The sequence below is a fragment of the Otolemur garnettii genome, unplaced genomic scaffold (assembly GCF_000181295.1).
Source record: "Otolemur garnettii isolate 467f Iridium unplaced genomic scaffold, OtoGar3 scaffold00015, whole genome shotgun sequence".
NCBI classification, from domain to species: Eukaryota; Metazoa; Chordata; class Mammalia; order Primates; family Galagidae; genus Otolemur; species Otolemur garnettii.
Window position 1 is genome coordinate 2151578 of NW_003852410.1, and position 23180 is coordinate 2174757.

Here is a 23180-nt window from a genome sequence, read left to right on the forward strand (position 1 = left end):
TTTTATCTCTTGATTACTACTTTTGCTTCTTTGCATGTTCTGTAAGTTTCAAATGTGTGCTGAATATTGTAGATGAAATTGGAGAAGCTGTGAATTTTCTTTGTTGGAAAGATGAATTTTGCTCTGACAGGCAGGAAATTACCAGCTCTTCACCTTTCAAGGCCTGGTGTAGTGTTTTACTAGGTAGGCTCTGTTTTGTTTTTTTTATATGTATTTCCACATATGGTTCTTTTTCCTAAGGTGTGACTTTGTGTGTGTGTGTAGGGTCTCACCTGAATGTTCATGGTTTTCACTGAAGCTTTGTCTGGGCTTAAACACCAGCAATTTTCCGGCACTGACCTTTGGAATTTCAGTTTACTAGTATCTGCTTCCTACCAGATCTCCTTTCGTCTAATCTTGTACAGCCCTGGAGATGAGTAGGAAGAATGAGCATTTCTAAGCTGACTTTCTGATGCCAAGTACCCTGTTTCCCCAGTCTTAACAACCTTTGCCCAAAACGCTGATCCCTATTTCTTCTACCCAAAGAGAGGAAAATTTTCTGTTTGGACTTCAGTTTAATACCTGGCTCTAAGAGAATTCTCCCAAGGTAAAATCTTGGGGGATTACTTCACATCTTTCTTCTGAGGGATCACAGACTTATGTTGATTTTTAGAATAGTGCCTACAAATGGTTATTTTTTATGTTTTATCCAGATTTTAAAGTTATTTATGGGTAGAGAATATGCCTCATATTAGCTGTTCTCCATGGCCAGAATCTGATATCTCTCCATTTTTTTTTTGTAGGCAAATTAACTTCTTTTTAAAGTCAGCTTTATTGCTTTGTGTTTTATACTAGAAGAATCACTTTGTTTTGGTTGTCATTATGGTATAAGTTCTGTATTTCAGAGAAGTAAATGTTAATTGGGAAAGCAGCTTATGTCAGTTAATTTAATATACTTAATTTGAAGTCTTAATTATCAATTGTGTTTTTTGTGCTTCAAGGAATCGTCTATTGCAGTTTGCTTTGGAGTCACCGCCCATATCTCCTGCATCTTCTTCTTTAAAAAACCTTGCTGTCAAAGCACACACTCCTGTAGTCTACAAACATTCTTTAAAGCAGGGAAGCAGGTTAATGGATAATTTCTTGATCAGAGAAATGGGTGGTTCTACATCAGAGTTGTTGATAAAAGAAAATAAAAGTAAATTCAGCCCTCAAAAAGAGGCAAGTACTACTGCAGAGTCCAGAGAGACACATTCTGTAGAAAAGATGACTCCAGGCTCCTCAGAGGCTAATGGTCCAGAGACACCATCTACATCCACTTTGAAACAAGTTACTAAAGGTAGGAAGTCATTTTCATATGTGTATTTTCTTACTTTCTTTTTATTCACATGAGGTAATACATGGACAGCTTTTTTGAGGGGGAAAGAATGAGAAAGGACAAACTAAATTTCATAATTGCATAATCATAATTGCAGAGACTGATGTAGTCAGCATTTCTAGGTATGTTTGTTCCCTTTTTGTCACAGGATAGGAATTCAGCCTGTAAAAATGAAATGGTTTTAATTAGTTCATATTTAATACATGGCAGCAGCTTTCTAGTTTTTAGCTTTTAATCCTTCTCCCCACCCCCATTCAATATATTAGATCCTATTTAATTGCAAAGAGCTCTTAATATTTATTGTATTACGGCATGATTGCCTCTGTGCTGTTCTGCCTGACATTTAAAGCCTTTCATAATATGAGCCCTACCCTAGCTCTCCCAACCTTATTTCTTACCTCTCCCTGTCAGAAGATCTTCTCTAGCCAAGCTGATCCCCTCACTGTTCCTCCAGTATGCCCAGGGAATGGTAAACTTTAACTTTTAGGCCAAATCTGACTTGCCACTTGTTTTTGTAAATGAAGATTTACATACCCTTTTTTAATATCTTGTCTATGACTGTTTTATGCTATAGTGGCAGTGGTGCATAGTTGTGAAAGAGACATTATGACCAGTAAAGCCTAAATTCTTTACTCCTTTGCCCTTTACTAAGAATGTTTGCCAACTCCTGGTCTACACCTTTCCAGACTCTCTTTGGATTCTAACTGTTCTTTGGTTAGAAAACATTGATATCTCACATCACTAAACTGTAGCACTTACTTTCTGGGCTGTGTTTTGCTTAACTGTTGATTGCCGTATCAACTTGTCTAACCTTCTGTTCCTGTGTCTTTTCTTGCCATTGAAGTTCAAAGTATTTGTTAGGCAGAAACTATCTTAGACATCTTTGGTATACCCATACTATGCACAATGTAGAGATGTTAGTGTGTATTAAACTTAGATAGATTGCAGTTCGTTTATTGGTACTCATATGTTTACATTTCTTAAGGATATATAAATTTCACCTACATTTTCTAGTATGTCTCGTCTTGGTTAGTCTTTTCACCAATCGACAGTTTTTATTGTAATGTTTTTAGCTTGATATAACTGTTTTCCCCTAGTAGGACTTTTTTTTCAAATGAATCTTACAGTGAACTATAACATGCAGAATAGGTGAAATTGGTCCTGCTCTGTTAAGGTAGGGATAGAATGCCTAGAGGTTATGCTGTTCCACCTGACCTCCCCATTGGCCACTGCCTATTATCCACTGTGGTTTTTAGTCCTTGAGATACCTCCATTGATCTCTGCAGTTTCATAAAACAGTTTGAGAGTAATTGCATTTCCTAATTTTAACATTATATATGAAATTACAAATGAGACCTAAATTAATAAATCTGTGGCCAGATGCTGTGGCTCATACCTGTAATTCTAGTGCTCTGGGAGGCTGAAGTGGGAAGATTGCTTGAGGCCAGGACTTCAAGATGAGTCTGAGCAAGACTCTGTCTCTAGAAAAAATAGAAAAATTAGCTGAGTATGATGGTCTGGACCTGTAGTCCCAGCTACTCTGAGGCTGAGGCAGGAGGATCAGTTGAGTCTAGGAGTTTGAGGTTGCCATGAGGTATGATGATGCTATTGTATTCTAACCTGGGCAACAGAGCAAGACCTTGTCTGAAAAACAAACAAACAAAAAGACAACAAAAAAACTTGTGACCATTGACAAAATTGAGCAATAGTTGGGCCAACCCAATAAATGCTTTAATTTAGCTGCATCTATCTCCTGCCCCGGCCCCAGGCCAGGAGGTCTTATTCAAGTTGCTAACATTGCTTCTATGCTAAACACAGATAGCTCCTAAGACTTGGGAACATTTAAGATTAGTTTTATAGTTTGGTCATACCTTGGTAGAAGGGATTTAACCAAAGCATTTTCTAATAAACTAATTTCTAAACTTATTTGCAGTCTCTCCTTCTAGGCCCAGAACTCTAATTGTGTGACTTCCCGTAACTTAGCCATTACCTCATAACTAGCCTGTCCTACTCCTATTGCCCTGATGGGTCATCTTTTTCCTTTTCTGCTTTTCTAAGTGCATATTAAGTTGGGATTCTTTTTTATCTTAATTGCTGAAAGGTGGCGGCAGCCTGTATTACTTTTGTTCTTTCCATAATTAATAAAGTTCTCTTTTTCTCTTTTTAAAAAAATACAGTGGATTGTCCTGTTTGTGGGGTTAACATTCCAGAAAATCACATTAATAAGCACTTAGATAGCTGTTTAACACGTGATGAGAAGAAGGAAAGCCTCAGAAGGTAAGAAAGTTGAACATAACCATTGAGCTACTTCAGGTGTTTCTTGTGCTTTATAAAGTTGGAAGACAATACAGTCTTTGTTTTATCTTAGTGACCAGTTGTCATATTACCTCTCTCACTTCTTCCTTTAATTTTGTTAGTTTGCCTTTTCCTTCCTTCTCCTCTTGTTCTTTTCTCAAATCACACTTTGCCAAATGTGATTAGCTATATTGAATACTGGAACTGCTACTAAGTTTTGACTTAATAAGAAATGAATGACTTAGAATTCAGTTATTTTCAAACTTTTTATTTGTCTTACAATTTTAGAACTACTATCAGGCGTCTTGGCCAAAGGAAGCAAGGTTAGACTCTGAATATAGAACATATAAACTTTTTCTTAACTTAGGATGCTCAGAAGTTTTAAAACTTTAAATTTTTCAAAAATTTACTTATTTTTGACTAGGTGGTTATATAGACATGATATAAAATGGTACAAAGGGGTATGTATGAAATGTAATGTTTCCTCCCATCCCAGATCACCCATGTGACATAACTAATAAATTGTCAGCTCAGTATTTGCACCTAAACTACCGTACTATTCTGCCTCCCTTGTACATGTACATTGAAGTATTAGTCATTTCTTAAACTAGTCCATTGAGTTGTTCTGGAATGAAATTTGAATCAAAGTTAAAGTACAGGGTATTAAGGAATGAATGGTTAATCAAGGCAAAGAAACAGAAGCTGCAAATTTGATGGGTTGAAGGGAGGAGGAGAGATGAAAGAGTAGTTTGGAAAAGGCGTGAACAGCCAGATCAAGGAAAGATTTTATTTTTAAAAACAGGGGTTTATTTAGGGCTTTAGTCTCTTTCCTTCCACTATCTCCAAGTAAAGAGCAGATGAAAGGAGGGAGCACATGAGATCAAGAGTCTGATAATGATGTTATCCTAGATATATAGAAAGGACTCTAATTCTGAAGCAGGAAGAAAGGGGAAGAGAGTAGGTGATAATTCAGAGAAACTTGGAAGCTGAAAAAATTAATGGTGTCTGGGAAATGGGTATGAATTAGAAAGCCTCTTATGTTTGGTCTGTTTTGAAGGACTTCATAGAGTATTTTCCAAAAACAGTTAGAGCCATTTTATTATTTTTTATGCTTAATTCTTATGAGTAAATTTAGAGTGAATGCAGGTTCCAAGGGACTGACTCACACTGTTAAACTTACAATACAAACGCTAACAGATAAAACACAGTGGTGCATTATTAATTTACAGTTGTGGACCTACTTGAGCCAAAACCTATAGCATAAGGTGACCAGATGTCCCGCTTTTGGTGGGACAGTCCTGATTTTCAACAATTTGTCCCCGTCCTGTGGCATTTTAAAAAAAGTCCCGATTTTTGGAAAGAATGCACGACAAGCTAGGGAACGGTGGGACAACAGGAAGGGAATATATGGTTTTCGGCTGCTGAAAAGGTTAATGTAACTCCATTTGGGAATGAAGAGATTAATGTAACTTCATTTGGAAATGAAAAGGCTAATGTAAACTCCCTACTCCCCTCCTGGGCAAGGTCGCCCAGGTGGACCGGAGCCCTACTCCTTTGAGCCACAGGCACCACCCTATACATAATTTTTTAAAAATGTATTATATTTGTAAATTGTACTTATGTTGAAATTTTAAAAAAATTACAATATTATTTTTGTGTTCTATGAAAATTTTTGTTGCTCCATCTAGACCAAATTTTTAAGCAAGAGTACACCCCTCCTCCACCCCACCCCTGATCAATGGTGTCCCGCTTTACCAATGTTAAAATCTGGTCACCTTACTGTAGCAGTCTTGTGTGCACAATGCTCCCACCTAGAGGGAAAATTTATTGATGAGAGTAAAATTTAAATTTTTAGTTTGCTTAGATAGTGGAGATTTGGAATAAATTAAACTGGATACTTGTAAGGATATTTTCTATAATCTATGAGAGTCTAATGACCTGCTTTTCTCTTTAGAAATATTTCTTCCTAGAGAGCTGGGAATGTAGAAGCTGAGTATTTTCTTGCTGAAGAGTAAGGAATTGGTACTGATAATCTTGTTGAATCTTCTTTTTCTAGATGTACCCATTATATTTCTGACACATTTGGCACTGTCAGTTTATGCGAAGACATCCTCGTTCATGTGTAATTAAGTTCTAATAGTAGTTCCAAATCCTGCTCCAAAGGATACTACCAGTTGCTCAGTAGTTTACCTTAGAAGCACTGCCTGCTGTATCCTCCTCTTAACGTATCAAGGGCTCTGAGAATTCCTGTATTAGGGATAACTGTTTAATACAGTAATTCCTAAGTTTATCTGACCTCAAAACCATTTTGTCCTCATAACCCCCACCTGACAAAGCTGGTATTTGTGAAGCCACATTGAAGGAAGCATTGAGCTACTTTTCTTTTTAGTTGTATCATGGCTTTGGGGTTTGGTCACATAGAACTGGCCCTGCTGGGCTTAGTGCAGTGCTTATGCCTGTAATCCCAGCACTTAGTGAGGCTGAGGTGGGAGAATTGCTTGAGGCCCAGAGTTTGAGTCCAGCTTGGGCAATATAGAGAGACCTCATTTCTACAAAAAATGAAAACCTTAACCTCAGTTGGTGGCATGCCCCTGGAGTCCCAGCTGCTTAGCTGGCTGAGGCAGTAGTATTGCTTGAACCCAGGAGTTTGAGGTTGGTGTGAGCTGATGATGATGCATGGCACTCTAATCTGGGCAACAGAGTGAGACTCTGTCTCAAATAAATAAATAAATAAATATAAAAATAAAAAGAGAAAAGAAGGAAAGAAATTGTAGATATCTGGTGGTGCTTTTTATTGTAAATGCCAGTGGACAATAGATTTCTTCATTAGAATTTCATAGTCATAAATTTAATCATCTATCCTTGATAAGAAAATGTTTTAGACACAGATTTAATGAATCCTCCTACCCTTTGTGCTTGTATAAACACCTATAAAACGATTTAGTTGTTACTGCCTGCTGTGATTTTATTTTACTATAATTTTATCAATCTTGTAGAATCCAATGGGCTGTCATTATAAGAAGAGCAATTTTCAGAAAAATATAATCTGTTGAGGTTCTCAGGTCTTTTCACAGTTAAATAGTTATTTCTGGCTTTTAGACTTTATTAATAGTGCATAAAAAAATAAGTTAGCCAGGGAAAGGTGCTGTTGGTTACTAAAGAAATGTTTGGTTGGTTTTGGTCTATACTTAACTGTAATATTACTCTAAATATGACCTTTGAACTATTTATATCATATTTATCCTGTAGAACTTTGTTCAAAAATTTAGATTTTAAGTCTCCACTTCAGACCTGAGCCACAATTGGTGGGTGGTGTGGTGAAGGAAATCGGAAAGGCTGCATTTTATTTTATTTATTTTATTTTTCTTTGTCTTAGATGTGAGAGGGAGAAGAATCTGCATTTTAAACAAGCTCTCCAGGTCATTCTGAGAGATGCTAACATTTGGGAATCACAGCCTTTTGTGAACTAGTTATATGCAAATCCTTTGTGACAGATGGACAAATCTATTACTTTCAAGTTCCTGTTAATTTTTATGCAAACCATTGCTATTCTCATTTTGAAATGATAGCAATTTTAATGACTACTTTGAGCACATTTATTAGGCACCTAATTGCCATAGAGCTAGCCGGGCAATGTACTCAAGAGAACTATGATTTAATTAGAGGAAATGGATTAAAACTCACTGCAGAGTTCCTGGGTTTTAAAAATTTTTTTCAGACAAGAGTTTTACTCTGTCATCTCACTCTGTTGCCTTGGGTAGTGTTCTATGGTGTCATCATAGCTCTTGTAGCTCACAGCAGCCTCAAATTCTTGGGCTTGAGACATCCTCTTGCTTCAGCTTCTTGAGGAGCTGGGACTGTAGGTAGGTGCCTACCACAATGCCCATCTAATTCTTCTATTTTTAGTAGAGATGGGGTCTTGCTGTCTTGCTCAGGCTGATCTTGAACTCTCGAAGCTCAAGCAATCCACCCTCCTCAGCTTCCTAAAGTGCTAAAATTATAGGGATGAGCCACCATGCTTAGCTCGGAGTTCCTACTTCATTGATACTTTGAGGTAGGTCAGATTACTCAAGTATCAAGTCATTGATACTAGGTAGGTCAAATTCTAGTCCACTGTAAGAAATAATGTTTATTAACTGTCTTTTGTGGAGAGCGTAGAAGTAATTTAATGTGGCTTTGTTATATTTGAAATTATTTAGGGCTTATCAGTGTATTAATTATGTAAATAGAATGAAAAGCCTGATGGTCATTTTGGTACTATACTTATAATGCCTTATGTATTTATTAACATAGATAGCTGAAGATAACAGTACCCTGCTGTATTTTTTTTTATGGTATTTCTAGGCTTTCTTGATATTTTGAGCCATCTGGGGAGTCATTCACATGATAGACAGGAGATACCATTTATTAATTTGTGGAATATTTATCATAATTAGCAAGTTGATGAATATTAGTAGTGATATATTACTACTCTATAAAATAGTAGTGGCCATATTGGTAGAAAAAATTATCTTAATTTGTTCATTCATGATTTATATGAGAGTGTGTGTATATATCTTTATATACACACACACACAGGGTGTCCATAAAGTTCGTTTGCAATTTAAAATAGTGTGCAATTTACAATAGTACACAAACTTGATGGATACTGTGTATAATGTATAAACATATATATATATATATATATATATATGTATATTCTGTAGTTCCATTTTGCTACCTTTCTTGGCATTCATACAAGAACTTTGTTTTTTTTTTTTTTTGAAACAGATTTCAATATGTTCCCCTGGGTAGAGTGCTCTGGCATCACAGCTCACAGCAACATCAAAGTCTTGGGCTTAAGTGATTCTCTTGCATCAGCCTCCCAAGTAGCTGGGACTACAGGCACCCGCCACAACGCCTGGCTATTTTTTGGTTGTAGTTGTCATTGTTTGGCAGGCCTGGGCTGTATTTGAACCCGCCAGCTCTGGTGTATGTGGCTGGCGCCCTAACTGCTGAGCTACCGGCCCTGAGCCATACAATGACTTTTAATTGTTCTCCTTTGTCCATTCTCTACTCATTGACTTTTTTTTAAAATGCAAATTAGTGGTAAATACTGGTAATATGAAGATTTTTATGAACTTTTATCTCTGCCCTCAGAGCTGGAAGCAACTACTTCTTATCCATCATGCTGAGTGTTAAAAGTAACTTGCACAGAAGATAATTTCTGTGGCCCAGAAAATGCCTACTCTGTCTCAGGGACGCATTCAGAAAAGTTTCCCAGGGAGAATCATTTACAATTTAGCGGTAGTTTCACAGGCTGTCTATTTCAAGAGGACCCTTCCCTATATCTTTAGTTTTTATTATTTATAATTTCTTCACACTTGCTGTTAATCTTAAATACCATTTTTCATGTATTTTTAAAAGTGGTTTCTTTTGTATTTTTTACTGTTGTTTTCACTTGTGTTCTTTGAAAATGATCCCATAAGAATATTGTCTACTTGTCAACTTTCTGAATTATTTTTTCAGTCGTGACCAGTGACAGTCAGTCGGGTAAAGCTAATCATCCTAACATGTCTTCTCTTACTTGTAGAGTGCCTTTGCAAAATAACTGCCTTCGGCTTGGGGTGGGGGGGCGGCAGTGTTTTTCTGTGGATCAGAACTTTAAGGAAGCTGTATGTGATGATATAACTTTACATCCATAGCCTTAGTAGCATTTGTGCTCTCATCATCTGAGATAACTGGTTTTTACTGGGATTTTGCATGGAAACCATGGTAAAATTTTAGGAAAAACATGCTTTAAAAGGGTGTAGATTGAATAGATCTATATAGATGTGATTCTATGTGACGTTCTCATAATAATATTCTACAAGCCTTCCATATGTCCCTTCCAAGTGTGCGTCTTTATGTCTGTCCTCTTTTTGAGACCTGAGTCATTCACTTCTGGTGCTGTCTAGACTCCTCTGTGTGATTATCCCACCAGTACCTTGTGTGCATTATGTCAAACGTTGTCAACTTTCATCTACAAACTTGATTATCATCTTTCCCCTTTTTATCTTATTGGTTCTGCTATTTTTTCCACTCACTCGGGTGTTGAGTCAGAAGGTAATTTATCATTTTACATGTGAAGCATTTGATAATTCACACTAATCCTCAGAGATCTTTTTTCCCTTTTCAGTTCTGTTCACAAAAGGAAGCCACTGCCCAAAACTGTATATAACTTGCTCTCTGATCGTGACTTAAAGAAAAAGCTGAAGCAGCATGGATTATCTATCCAAGGAAATAAACAGCAGCTCATTAAAAGGCATCAGGAATTTGTGCATATGTACAATGCCCAATGTGATGCTTTGCATCCTAAATCAGGTAAAGCAGCAACACAGTGAGTTATTCATACCTTTAGGATAAAGCAGTTTCATGTAGCTCAGATATTATAAACCATCAGAAAGTTTTTTAATAAATACATTTTTGATAATAAATAATACATACAAATGTATTCCTTCAAAAGGTACCTAGAGTATGCCATGATAAGTCAGCTTTCCTCTCAGCCTGTCACCCCGTCTTCAAATCTCCTAGAGGCACCGGTGTTGCCAGGTTCTCATGTCTCTTTTTAGAGAGAAGATAGTGGTGAGGATTGGTTCTGGAGAGCTTAGGTTACTGTCCTGGGTTTTCAGATTTATGTCTAGGTGACTGTGAACAAGTTACTTGGTATCTCTATACCTCGGTATTCTAATTTATAAAATCAAAATCATAATGCTACCTACTAAATACTCCCTACATACTACCTACTTCATAATGTTTTTGAGAGGAATGACAATGTATATAAAGTGCCTAGAATAGTACCTTAGCAAATAGTTAGCATTCAGTAAATGTTACCATCATGATGATTATACAGAAACGTATATTGCAAAATGTTCATTGCAAAAACATTAATGGTCTATGTAGTACACTTTTTCATTAAACCACACACATATTTCGGAGTTTTTTCTATTAGCATATGTAGAATTGCCTAAGTTTTACAATAAGATACAAACATAACAGTGCACAAATTGTAAGTATATTGTTTGGTGAATTATCACAGAGTCAGTTTCACAAAGTGAAAGTAACTTTGTAGCTACTGCTGAGATCCTTACGAGCATCCCATCATCCTGTCTTCCCCCTTTCCTGCTCACTCCCTCCATTCTCTTGCTTGACTGCTGTCTTGCTTCTCATGCCATATATTCCGTTTGCCAATTTTTGCCTATATTTATCTTTACATAAATGGAATAATAGCTGTTATATTCTTTTTCATCTGCCTTATTTCTGCAGATTATGTTTATAAGATTTATCCATGTTTTTGTATATGGTTTTAGTTTTCATATTTGTTGCTATATGGTATGCTATTGTATAAATATATCTCACTTTATGCATTCCATGGTTAGTGGATATTTGGATTTTTCCCTTTTTTGTCTGTTAATAAATAATCTTTCACATGTCTTTGGTGCACAGTGGGGCACATGGTTATTGGAGATATATACCTAGGAGTGGAATTGATATGTTATGTATTTACAGATGTCCACTTTGATGGATACAGCCCGAACTCACTTTCCTCAGGAGGGTATTAAGGATTTCATTGTCCCACATCCTTGATAACATCATTGTCGATTTTCCATTTTAGCTATTCTAGTGGGACTGTGGTCGTATCTCGTTATGGTTTTATTGCATTTCCCTGAGGACTTATAATGTTTTAGCACCTTTTTACATGCTTTTTGGCCATCTAGATATCCTCTTTGATAAAGTACCTGTTTAAATATTATGCTACATTTTTCTATGCTGTGGATCTAGCTTTTTTTCTTCCTCTTGGGAGTACTTGAAATTTTCTGAATACTTATCTTTTGCTGGATGTGTGTATATTTAATCTCTTCCTTCATCTCATCTTTTATTTTTTCACTTCTGCTTTTGTTAATGGCATGATTTGAAGAGTAGACATTCTTAATATAGTCCAATTCATTGCACTTTTCCTTTCATATAGTGCTTTTTTCTTTGTCTTCACCTATTACAAGATCATGAGGCGCTTTTCTTGTTTTCTTTTTAAAAGCTTTATTGTTTCTGCTCTTATATTTTGATCTACAATTCCATTGGGCCATTTATTTGTCTTTATGCCAGTAGCTCACTGTCATAATTACTTTATAAGTAATTTATAGTAAGTCTTGCTATCTGGTTGTATAATTTCTCCAGCTATACTGTTTATTGAGATTACCTTAGTTTTCCTTTGCATTTTCTCAAGTAGCTGGGACTACAGCTTTGAGCCTCCATGCCCTGCTAATATTTTTTTTTATTATTATTGTTTTTTTGTAGAGACAGGGATCTCCTAACTCTGTTACTCAGGCTAGTCTCAAACTCCTGGGCTTAATGGATCCTCTTGCCTCAGCCCCCTGCAGTGTATTTAAACTGTTTTTTATAAGCAATATATGATTTGGATTTTCTTTTTAAATTTAATTTGGTAAAATCTATCATTAGAAGGTGGGACTTAAACTATTTTCATTTCATTTATTCTATTTGGTTCAAGTCTGCCCTCCTGCTTTTTGTTTTTTATATGTCCTATCTGTTTTTTTTTTTTTTTTTAATTTGCAACTTTTTTGGGGATTATTTTTTATATTATTGGTTTATTAGCTATACTTCTTTGTAGAGTTTTTTAAGTGATGGTTCTAGTTTACCATTTGCATTTTTAACTTACCACTGTCTACTTTCGAATAATATTATACCATTTTATGTATAATGTAAGGGCCATTAGGACTTCCATGTTGTAGTATGTTTCTTCGTGTGTGTTAAAAAACTCCTAATGCTTTGTTACCATTTTTGCTTTAAACTGTCAGTTTTCTTTTAAAGAAAATAAAAAATGGAAAAGAAAGTATATGTTTATCTGCACATTTACTATTTTCAGTATTCTTTCTTCCTTGTGTACATCTTAACTTTCCATTTAGCATTGTTTTCGTTTGACTGAAAAACTTTATTCACTATTTCTTGTAGCACATATATGTTCCTCAAACAAATTCTCTCAGCTTCTGCTGGTCTGAAAAAGTTTTAATTTTGCATTCTTTTAAAAAAAAAAAAAATATATGTATATATATATATATAGTCACCGTTGGTGGAGTGCTGTGGCATCACAGATCACAGCAACCTCCAACTCTTGGGCTCTAGTGATTCCCAAGTAGCTGGGACTACAGCTACCTGCCGCAACACCCGGCTATTTATAGAGATGAGGTCTCTTTCTGGCTTAGGTTGGTCTCAAATCTTTGAGCTCAGGCAGTCCACTCACCTTGGCCTTCCAGAGTGCTAGGATTATAGGTGTGAGCCACCGCACATGGGCCAATAAAATTTTTTTATTTGGAAATAATTTTAAACTTGGGAAAATTGAAAGATTTATCATATAGAACACATGCTAATTTATACAGATCCCCTATTGTCAGCATTTTGCCCCATTTCTTTGTAAATTCCTATTTCTCTTTTTCTCTGAATGTGTGTGTGTATATGTGTGTATGTATAGATGCATACATACATATTTTTCTTAAACCATCTGAGAGTAAGTTGTATAATTTTCATTCTTTACTCTGAAATACTTCCATGTATATTTCCTAAGTAAAAGGATATTCTCTTTTATTACCATAGTACAATTACCAATTTCAGTAAATTTAACTTTGTTATAATACTTTTATTTATTTATTTATTTTTTGAGACAGTGTCTCCCATTGTAGCCCTTCATAGAGTGCTGTGGTGTGACAGCTCACAGCAACCTCAAACTCTTGGGCTTAAGCGATTCTCTTGTCTCAGCCTCCCAAGTAGCTGGGACTATAGGTGCCTGCCACAATGCCCAGCTATTTTTAGAAGCAGGGTCTTTCTCTTGCCTAGGTTGGTTTCGAACTTGTGAGCTGAGACAATCCAGCCTCCTTGGCCTCCCAGAGTGCTAGGATTACAGGCATGAGCCACCGGGCCTGGCCTATAATACTTTTATCTTATCTATCATCTCTGTTTACAGTTTTGTCAGTGGACCTAGTAATGGCCTTTACAGATTTTTTTTTTTCTTTGTGGCATACATGTGTAATCCAGTTTTGGATCACATATTGCATTTAATGGTAATATCTTTTTGATCCCTTTTAATCTAGAATAATTTATCAGCCTTTCTTTGTCCTTTATGACATTGGCCTTTGATTCGTCCTCAGAATATCACATCCAGAGGCATCTGACATCTCCCTCATTTGTGAGTCAGCTTTGATTTACACTTTCTCCTTGCTATTGGTAAGAAATCAGCACGGAGACACTTTTTAACACTATGCCACTATTATGTACTTCACTGAAATTTCACCTGTAGCATCACTTGGTAATTTTTGACTGAACTACTCATTTCTGTGAGAGTTGTGGAATGATGAGTTTTCAACCTCGGCATTCCTTTCATATTTGCCAGTCAATACTTGGCATGATTCTGACAGGAGCTCTCCCTGCTGTCCTGCTTTTTTCTTTTGTCTATTGATATGTGTTCACAGATTTATAACTCATTACTGTTCTTAATTATTTTAGTGTTTTTCTTTTTCCAGATTTGGCTTATGGGAGCATCTTGGTGCTGATTCCTGGTCCTTGTGACATGCCCCCATTATTTTTGTTACCATTTTCTTACATCTGGCATAACAAGGTATTGCTGGCTCATCTTGTCCTTCCGTGTCCCACCCCTGCATTCAGCCATTTTTTCTCTGTGGAGTTCTGATTCTTTTTATGGGTGAAACCAAGATAGCTACCAGCTGTGTTTATTGCTACTTGTATCTTTGCGTCTAGGCTATTTCAGCAGGTGAAGCTTGGAAATGTATGCATACATATATATACATATGAATGCATGTGTACTGTATATATATGTGTACATGTAAATCCATTTATACTCACGCGTTTCAGAGATTATGGGAACAAAACAATACTTCTGCTTTCAATCCAACCCCATAGGATTCTTCTTTACCTTTCTCTATTCCATGTTTATGCTTCTCTTTTTTTCTTGCAGTAAGACAAGAAAAACAATATCCTCCTCCTTCCCAACAATATCAACATGTTTACTAATTTGTTCAGTTCTATAATATACCTAAGATAGTTTCAGAATTGCTTCATCTATACTACTACCTCACGACAAAACAGACTTGAAAGAAAAAAATTCAGGACTTGTTCTAGTTCTCTACTCTAGCTAGCAGTCCTTGTCTGTCTCCACCCCTCTGCCTTCATCCACCGAGGCTAGGAAGTCTATTATGTGTTCATCAGTTTCTTTTCATCTTCCTTCAGTGTGATTATGGTTTAATATGCAGTTGGATTTACTCGTTTGACTTTGTTTTTAGTTCTTGTTATTGTTTGTGTCTCCCTTTTAATTATAAGAGTTATAATGTTAATTATAACTCCTTTTTTCCCCTGCATTCCCACCTTTTTTTTTTTAGTTTTACATATACATGTGATTATTAGGTTTCCACTTTTTGCCTTCACAAAATTAAAAAGGCTTAAACTTTAACAACAGTAACAATGTTTAAGATGAGGACTAGAAACAAAATTAATTATAACTCTTAGAATTAAAGGGGGGACACAATGTTAATTAAGTGTAACAGTTAAACAATTAAAAAGACATTTTTATAATGGACTGACTGTTGTCATAAAAGTATTACATTGGTTTTGTTTTCCTTTGTCTCAAGAGTGTTCCCAATTGCTTGTGGAATAATTTTTATGATGAAAGCATTAATTCTTGTCAGATAATTCCAACAACTGAGTTATCTCAGTGTTGACATCTTTGTCTTTTTTCATTTCAGTTGTGCTTTTACTGGTTCTTAGTATGAGAGGTTTTTTTTTTTTTTAACTGTATCTTAAACATTTTACATATATTCTTAAGAGCTTCTGGATCCTAGTTAAGTATTCTACTTTAACTGGAAATCACCTTAGTGTGCAGATCCTGGCCTACTGCTGGGGACTGTGGTTCTGGTGACAGTTGAGTTCCTGGAGCCCTTGCAGAGTTATTCTGGTTTATTTTGTTTAATTGCTACCTGGAAGCTACTCTGAAAACCTGGTCTTCCACACTGTGGTTCAGTTTTCAAACCCTTTGGCACATGTGAGTTGGTCAGGTATATATACACACTTAAAGACTTATATGTATTTTCTCCAGTTTTCTTCAACTTGAGGCCCCGTTCTAAGTCACTGGTGGAGAGGATGAGGGTGCCACCTGCCACCACTGGGCAGTCAAGGCTCCTTTCTAGGTAGGCCTCCATTGACACCGGGAGAGAATAGCCTACTTCAGGCCCCCTGCTACTGCTGGTTGGCAGTTGAAGTCCACACTCCCCACTTGTTCTCAGGTAATACTGCAGGGGTAGGGAGCATCAGCAGTGTTTAGCTGGGGTAGGTCAGGTCAGGTATTGTCCAGAAGGTTTCTGGATACTCCCTTTGCAGTTGTTTACTTAGAGAGAGTAAATTGTTCTTAGGGGGTTTTTTATCTGTGCTTGTTGTTGGTCCTAGGTAATGGGTTTCTCTGTAGTTTGGTCTGGTATATATAGAATATGAAAAGAAAACCCAGGGAACTCATTGCTGTGTCATCTCTCTAATTCTGACATCTTAGCCAGTCCATCTTCCTTTTTCTACCTTTCTGAGTTCTCTTATAATTGTCTATTATATCCAGGGTTTTTAGTTGTACTTTGTGGGGAAGCATAGGGAGAAATGAGTCAAATCCATCTTCCTTAAAACCAGAAATTCTTTTTTTTACATGTTTTTAATTTCTGTTTTAGGTACAGACACATTTAGAATTGTTAAGACACCAAATTGTTTTGGTGAATTGACCCCTTTATCATCATATAGTATCCTTCTTTTTTTAAAAATGAGAACTATATACAATTTATGACACTAATTATTAAGACGATTCTGGCTGCAGGTGACAGAATTCCAAATCAAACTTTCAAAAGGAAAAAAATAAAGGTCTGAGCCCATGTAAAATAAATGAACAGGGCTAGATTAGCTTAAGGCATGGTTAGATCCAGGTGCTCAAAAGATGTCATCTGGTCTCCGTCTTTTTCTGTCTCACGGTTCAGCTTCTGTCTGTGTTGGCTTCGTTCTCAGGCAGCGTCCTCTTGAGATGGCAAGATGGCCTCCAGCAGCATGAGGCTTATGCTCTTCAGGCTTGGCAATCCAGCCAAGGTCACACAGTTAATAAATGACTGATTCAGAATTCAGGCCCCAGCAGGCTAGCTCCAAAGTCACATTCTTAACCACCATGTTACAAGACCATGTTGGACTGGTAAGCCCAGCACTATGGTAGACAGAGGCAGGATGAGTGTGTGAGGCCAGGAGTTTGAGGTCAGCCTGGGCAACATAACAAGACCCCATCTCAGTAAGGATATCAGAAGGTCTGGATTCCATCCCCTGACACTGTGTGAGCTTGAATTAAGACACTGCATCTCTCTATGTTTAAGTGTCTTTCTGTTTTAAACCTGTGACGTCCTGGCTGCCTAGAATCCCTCTTTTATCCTTGATAACATTTATTGTTCTGAAGCCTGTTGTGCCTCATATTAATGTAGCCACTTCAGGTTTTTTAAATCACAAGTGTTTGCATGATATATCTCTCTATATACTTTTATTATTATCTTGACCTATCTTTTTAAGATGAGCTCTTTTTTTTTTTGTTCAGCAGACCTGGGCTGGGTATTAACCTGACACCCCTGGTGCACAGGGCCAGTGCTCTGACCACTGAGCTAAGAGTGCCCAGCCAAGGTGGATTCTTTTTGATAGCATATAGTTTTGGTCTTGCTTTTTTTATCTAATCTGACATTCTCTCTCTCTTAATTGGTACTTTTAGAACATTTACATGTAATGTAAGTACTGATGCAGTTGGCTTGCTAGATCTTCTTACCCAGAGGTAGGGGGTCCCAGTTTTTCTCCTGTGTGCTATCCTATGTCGGTCAGTGCCATCTCCTTTAAAGCACACCTCTTTCCTTAAGTTTCAGGCTACTTTGTTGCACTCTGGCTTTTGCTCTGATGGACTCAAGAAAAATTATGTCTTATAAGTTATCCAGTTTTTTCTGGTTATTAGGGTGAGCATGGCATTATTTCCAGTTTTCTCTACATCCTAAACAGAATCAGAAGTCTCTCGGAGAAGGATATGAGTCCCTAAATAATAGCCAATCCTAATCCAGTTTTCTTAGTACTTTAGAAGAGGTCATGGTAGGTGTTCTCTCTATTGAATGAAACTTGTGTTAACGGACTGAGTAGAATACAAATGGTTCCTTTGTTTTCTTATTATATCATGACTCTGTGAGTTTGAAAAGGAGAAAACTGCTAGTAGTTCATGCTTACAGAGAGATTGTTTATATTTTCTCCACTGGGTTTATAGCATTAGGGAGGCAAAAGATGCTTTTCAGTGCTTAGAAAATGTAACTTTCTTATTTATGCTATTGCATTCTTAAATGATCCTCTTAAGGTTTGTGGGGTTTAAAAAAACTTTAATAGAGATTATTTCAGACACATATTGAGGTATAGAAAAGAGTTTACTGATTTCCCCATATACCTACTATCCTGCTTAAGCAGTTATCTAATCATCCTAATGTTGTTTCATCTACCATTTCTGTCACTCTCCCATGGATTATTTTGAAGCAAAGTCTAGATATTGTATCTTTTTATGTAGGTGATTATACCTGTAGACGGATCTTAAGGCAAGGACATTTTCTCTTGGTATTTGTAGACCTTTTTCTCTCCTTGAAAAGTAGACTGTTGTATTGCATTTAGTTCATTGACATTGAAGCAAACATCCCCTAATAAATGAACATACACCAGCACATTAATTTTCTTATTTTCATTGGGACTGCAGTTTATATCTATTCCTGTATGTTTAAAGTAAAATGAGTTGACTTTACTGTTCTGGTTATATTTTGAACTTTGTACACGTGTAAGAGTTCAGTATTTTGACTCTATTTTTTTTTTTTTAATAGTTTTTGGAAATAATACTAGATTTACAGAGAAATTGCAAAAGTAGGGCAGAAAGTTCACATCTATCCATCATGTATCTTTTGAATGTTAGCAGATTAGCAGTGATCAAAACCATGTAGTTAACAATGGTTATATGTTCTTATTTTAACAGCTGCTGAAATAGTTCAAGAAATTGAAAACATGGAGAAGACTAGGATGCGTCTTGAAGCTAGTAAACTCAACGAAAGTGTATGTTGGTGGTCTGTTTCAGTATCTGGGTAGAAATAAAGGAAAGAAAAACTGAATACTCTAAAAAAATTAAAGCAAGCCATTCTTAAATCTGTTCAGTGGGAAATATACAAGAACGTATTTCCATTTAGCGTATTATGATTTATTTGCAGCTAATTTTTAGAATGATACTTGATCTTATTTTGCAGTCTTCTTACACAAAATGCAATCCAAAGTATGAGCTAGGGTCCTGCAGAAAAAACCTATACTTATGCATCAGGTGGCTTTGATATTGATCTTTTCTTTGCTTGTTGCATCTGATAAGCTACTTACCTCTTTTATGCCTCATGTTCCATTGGAATGCTAGTGATGTAGGAGTTATTTATATCCTACTTTTCAAGGTCATAGCTGAAGTCTGATTTTTCACATATGTCTGCCTCCTGAGGGTATATGTTATCACGTGATGCACAGGGCTAGTCACTGATGCAGGTATTGGTGTGCTGGGAGCTTGTCAAAAAGTCATGCAAAAATTTCAACCCTGGCATGGGTCTTCATCTCTAAAACTAAGGTGATGAACTATACAACCTCTAAGAGTCCCTTTTAACTCTGGCATTCTGCAACTCTATGATGAGGAGTTTATGACGATTAACTATTCTCTTGAACTTTTGAGGAAATCAGAGACCTAAACTTTTTCACTGTCTCCTTTCTCTATCTTGATGTCTAAAACTAGAGGACAAGATATCAAAGAAGAAAATTATCAAGTGTCCCATAACACTGGAGGAAGTATTTTGGGTTCTCCCAAATAGACTTTTTTTTTTTGCAGTTTTTTTTTTTTTTGGCTGGGGCTGGGTTTGAACTCACCACCTCCGGTATATGGGGCTGGTGCCCTACTCCTTTGAGCCACAGGTGCCGCCCTCCCAAGTAGACTTTTTTTTTCTTAGACTATTGTTACTGTGTTTGTAAGGGAAGTAAGTTTATAACCAGATAGTAGAAAAAGGTAGAATTTACATGACTTTATTTTTACCTATGTACTGACTATGAGATGGGGACTGCAGTGAATTGTATAAATAAATTTTTGATTTTTTAAGTTGGAAGCTTTTAAAGAGGAACTAGAAATTTAATACCCAGAGTTCTGTATTATTGCATTTTCTATATATATTGCTTTTTAAATATGATCTGGAGAAGTTAAGTTGGAAAGGAGAGAAAGCATATAAAAATATTCACCTTATTAATAATAATTAAATGTTTTCTGTCTTCTAGTTTCAAGTATAGCCTTTTGTATTAATGAATGTGGAAAATCATATATTGTTTATAGAAAATTTAATCGATCATTTTAATCAGTGTTTCATTTTCTACTGATGACAAAATAGTAACTTATGACAAAATGAGTAAAATTCCAGAGTTAAAAGGAGATCTTAGAGGTCGTATAGTTCAACACCTTAGTTTTACAGATGCAGACTCAAAAGACTAGAGAGATTAACCCATTTATGCCAGGGTTGAAATTTTTTAAATTTTTTTTTTTTTTTTGAGACAGTGCCTCAAGCTGTCCCCCTGGGTAGAGTGCCGTGGCATTACAGCTCACAGCAACCTCCAACTCCTGGGCTCAAGCGAGTCTCCTGCCTCCGCCTCCCAAGCAGCTGGGACCACAGGCGCCCGCCACAACGCCCGGCTATTTTTGGTTGCAGCCATCATTGTTGTTTGGCGGGTCTGGGCTGGGGATTCGAACCCGCCACCTTAGGTGTACGTGGCTGGCGCCTTAGCCGGTTGAGCTATAGGCGCCGAGCCGAAATTTTTTTTAAATTTTTACATAGCTTTATGGTATTAAGGGGGGAGTACAAAGGAGTTATTCTCAATTTAGGTAAAAGAGATAAAAGATTTTTTTCCTCTGTTTTAAAACCCACATTTGAGATTTTAAAGTTGGTAATATTCATCCATTTGTGACATTTTGGGGGAAATTTTTATTAAGTTTTTTTTTTTTTATATATATTTTAGGTAATGATTTTTACTAAGGACCAAACAGAAAAGGAAATAGATGAAATTCACAGGAAATATCGTAAGTAATGCAACAGTTTCTTTATTTGCAAAGAACTTGGGTTGCTTTTCATCTTAAATAATTAAAAAAACCTTTCATATTAATGTTTGATATAAACTTTTGTTAGGATTACTTAAGAGATTGACTACCTTTTTATGCACTCTGTGCCTGCTTTTTAGTCTGTGCCTAACTTCTGCTTTGGAAGCACTTTGCAAATATTCATTAGCTGGTCTCAAAGCATCTCTATGAGAAGATGGGATTAAAATAGAAACATTCCTGACTATCCTGTCCTCAGGCTTCTAAATACTTCTGTAAGGAATTTCAACATTTCTATAGCTTGCAAATTTGTGCCAAAAATAGTTTTCATTTTGTTATTTGTTACCAACTTCATAACTTTATCGCTTCTTTTTCCCGAAATGGGCTTTGTACATGTTTCCTAAGGCTACACATTGCTGTTTTGTTAGTTGGGCAGCTGTTATTTTGTTTACTTGGTTTGTTTGTTTTTAGTTGAAATTTAAATTTAAGTGCCTAACAAACAGTAGATAGTTAATGAGCGTTTGTTGAATGAGCATTCCCAGTCACAGTGTGTTTTAATTTTTGTGCTAAGAGTTTTAGTCTTTTCTTGGTTCTTTAATTTTGAAGGGGCAGATTCAGCAGCAATGTATTTTGAGAAGGAAGATGCAGTACACATGTGCTAGATGTAGGTGTGATGGCCTGTGCCTTGCTAGAGTAGGAAAAGGAGCCTCGACTATTCTGGAACTGTAGGCTGAACAACAAAACTCAGTGTTGTTCTAGAAAGAGAAATGTGCTGTCAGCTGCTTTGATCAAATTTTGAGAGTGATATTTTTTGGGGGAGTGGGGGCTCTATTGCCGTGGATAGAGTCCTATGGTACCATACCTCATAGCATTCTCAAACTCTTAGGCTCAGGCGATCCTCTTGCCTCAGCCTCCCAAGTAGCTGGGACTATAGGCGCCTGCCACAATGCCCTGCCTATTTTTTCTTAGTAGAGACAGGGTCTCACTCTGTTGCTCAGGCTGTCTTGAACTCCTGAGCCAAGGAATTCACCCACCTCAGCCTCCCAGAATGCTGCAGTTACAGGGGTGAGCCACTGCACCTAGTCCAGAGTAATTTTTCTTTCCATAGAAAAGAGAGTATCATATAATCACTAAATTGGGAAAACTAAGGCCTGTGAAATCAAAGAAACCAGATAATTTGCATTGAAAGAAAGTAATTTAAATAACTAAAAGAATGTTATCTAACAATTATGTGGACTAGAAAGATGTGGACTAGACAGACCCAGGAAAATGTTCAAATTTGTATTGCTAAACTGAAAAAAAATCTTTTAAAAAAACTATTTCTAAAGTTTAATAACTTTATTAAATGGGCGATGTTAAATTCATTTATCATTTTAGTTAAACTTTATTAAATTAGTGATGTTAAATTCATTTATCTCTAAAATAAACCTCATTGTTTATCTTTTTTAAAAAAATCTTTCAGGTGCTTCATAAAGTTTAAATGCTTAGCCTTTATTTTGATTTAATAATCAAATCAAATCTAAATTTACTGCTAATATATCTTCTTTTAATGAAACATTTTTATTAAAATTTTATATGCATGCTTTTAAAAAAAGAACACGTATTTCTATGAGGCTTATTATAAAAAACAGCAATCTTTCACCTGTTTCACCAACAACCTGGCTTCATTCCCATTTCCTTGGAGGTAACAGTTTTTTGGCTTTTTTGGGTAATTACCTTTCTATTTATAAAAAACTAATTCTGGTAGTTCTTAAAGTTTTTTAGTTTTACATGTTTACTGTTGATATAAGTAAAGATTTAGCTTTTTTACAAATCCTGACCTTCCCCTTGGCTTTCTTTCTGTCCTTTGAATGTTGTGTTGTAATTTTCAGTGAGATCAGGGAGATACATTGTTTGCAACTTGAGCCAGCAATATTCTGGCCATGACAATACCTTGGTTATAATTTCTTTCAGGGAAACATTTTTTTTTTTTTAATAATTAAGAACTCTTTTTTATTTGTTTAGTTTCCTGTTTTCTTAGTACTAACATATCTGTGAACTTTTTATCAGAAGTGTAAATTACTTTCTGATACATTTATACAGGTAGATTATCTGTCAATTTCTTTATTTTCTCAGGAACATCCCACCTACAGCCCTCCCCCGCCTTATCCTAGTCCAGTCTACTCAGGCAGCTGTTTTGGCCGCCTACATGGTTACTGTCTAGGAACTTCCTGTCACTAGCCTTTTGGGGATTCTGTGCTCTTCCTTTTTTGTCTTTTTACTTATTCCAGCATGTAAATCTGCCTCATCTCTTTCCTTGCTTTCATGGGAAAAAAA

The 23180-nt window shown here is 36.2% G+C and overlaps 1 protein-coding gene across 1 annotated transcript in view; it reads left to right on the top strand.

Annotated features, from left to right (window-relative positions):
* RAD18 (RAD18, E3 ubiquitin protein ligase) overlaps nucleotides 1-23180 on the top strand; it is a 91524-nt gene that overhangs the window by 23185 nt on the left and 45159 nt on the right. Inside the window, exons 5-9 of the mRNA XM_003785469.2 lie at nucleotides 981-1318; nucleotides 3535-3634; nucleotides 9810-9994; nucleotides 18741-18817; nucleotides 20789-20849. Of these exons, the coding sequence (XP_003785517.1) occupies nucleotides 981-1318; nucleotides 3535-3634; nucleotides 9810-9994; nucleotides 18741-18817; nucleotides 20789-20849 (761 nt within the window). The remainder of the gene's footprint in view (nucleotides 1-980; nucleotides 1319-3534; nucleotides 3635-9809; nucleotides 9995-18740; nucleotides 18818-20788; nucleotides 20850-23180) is intronic.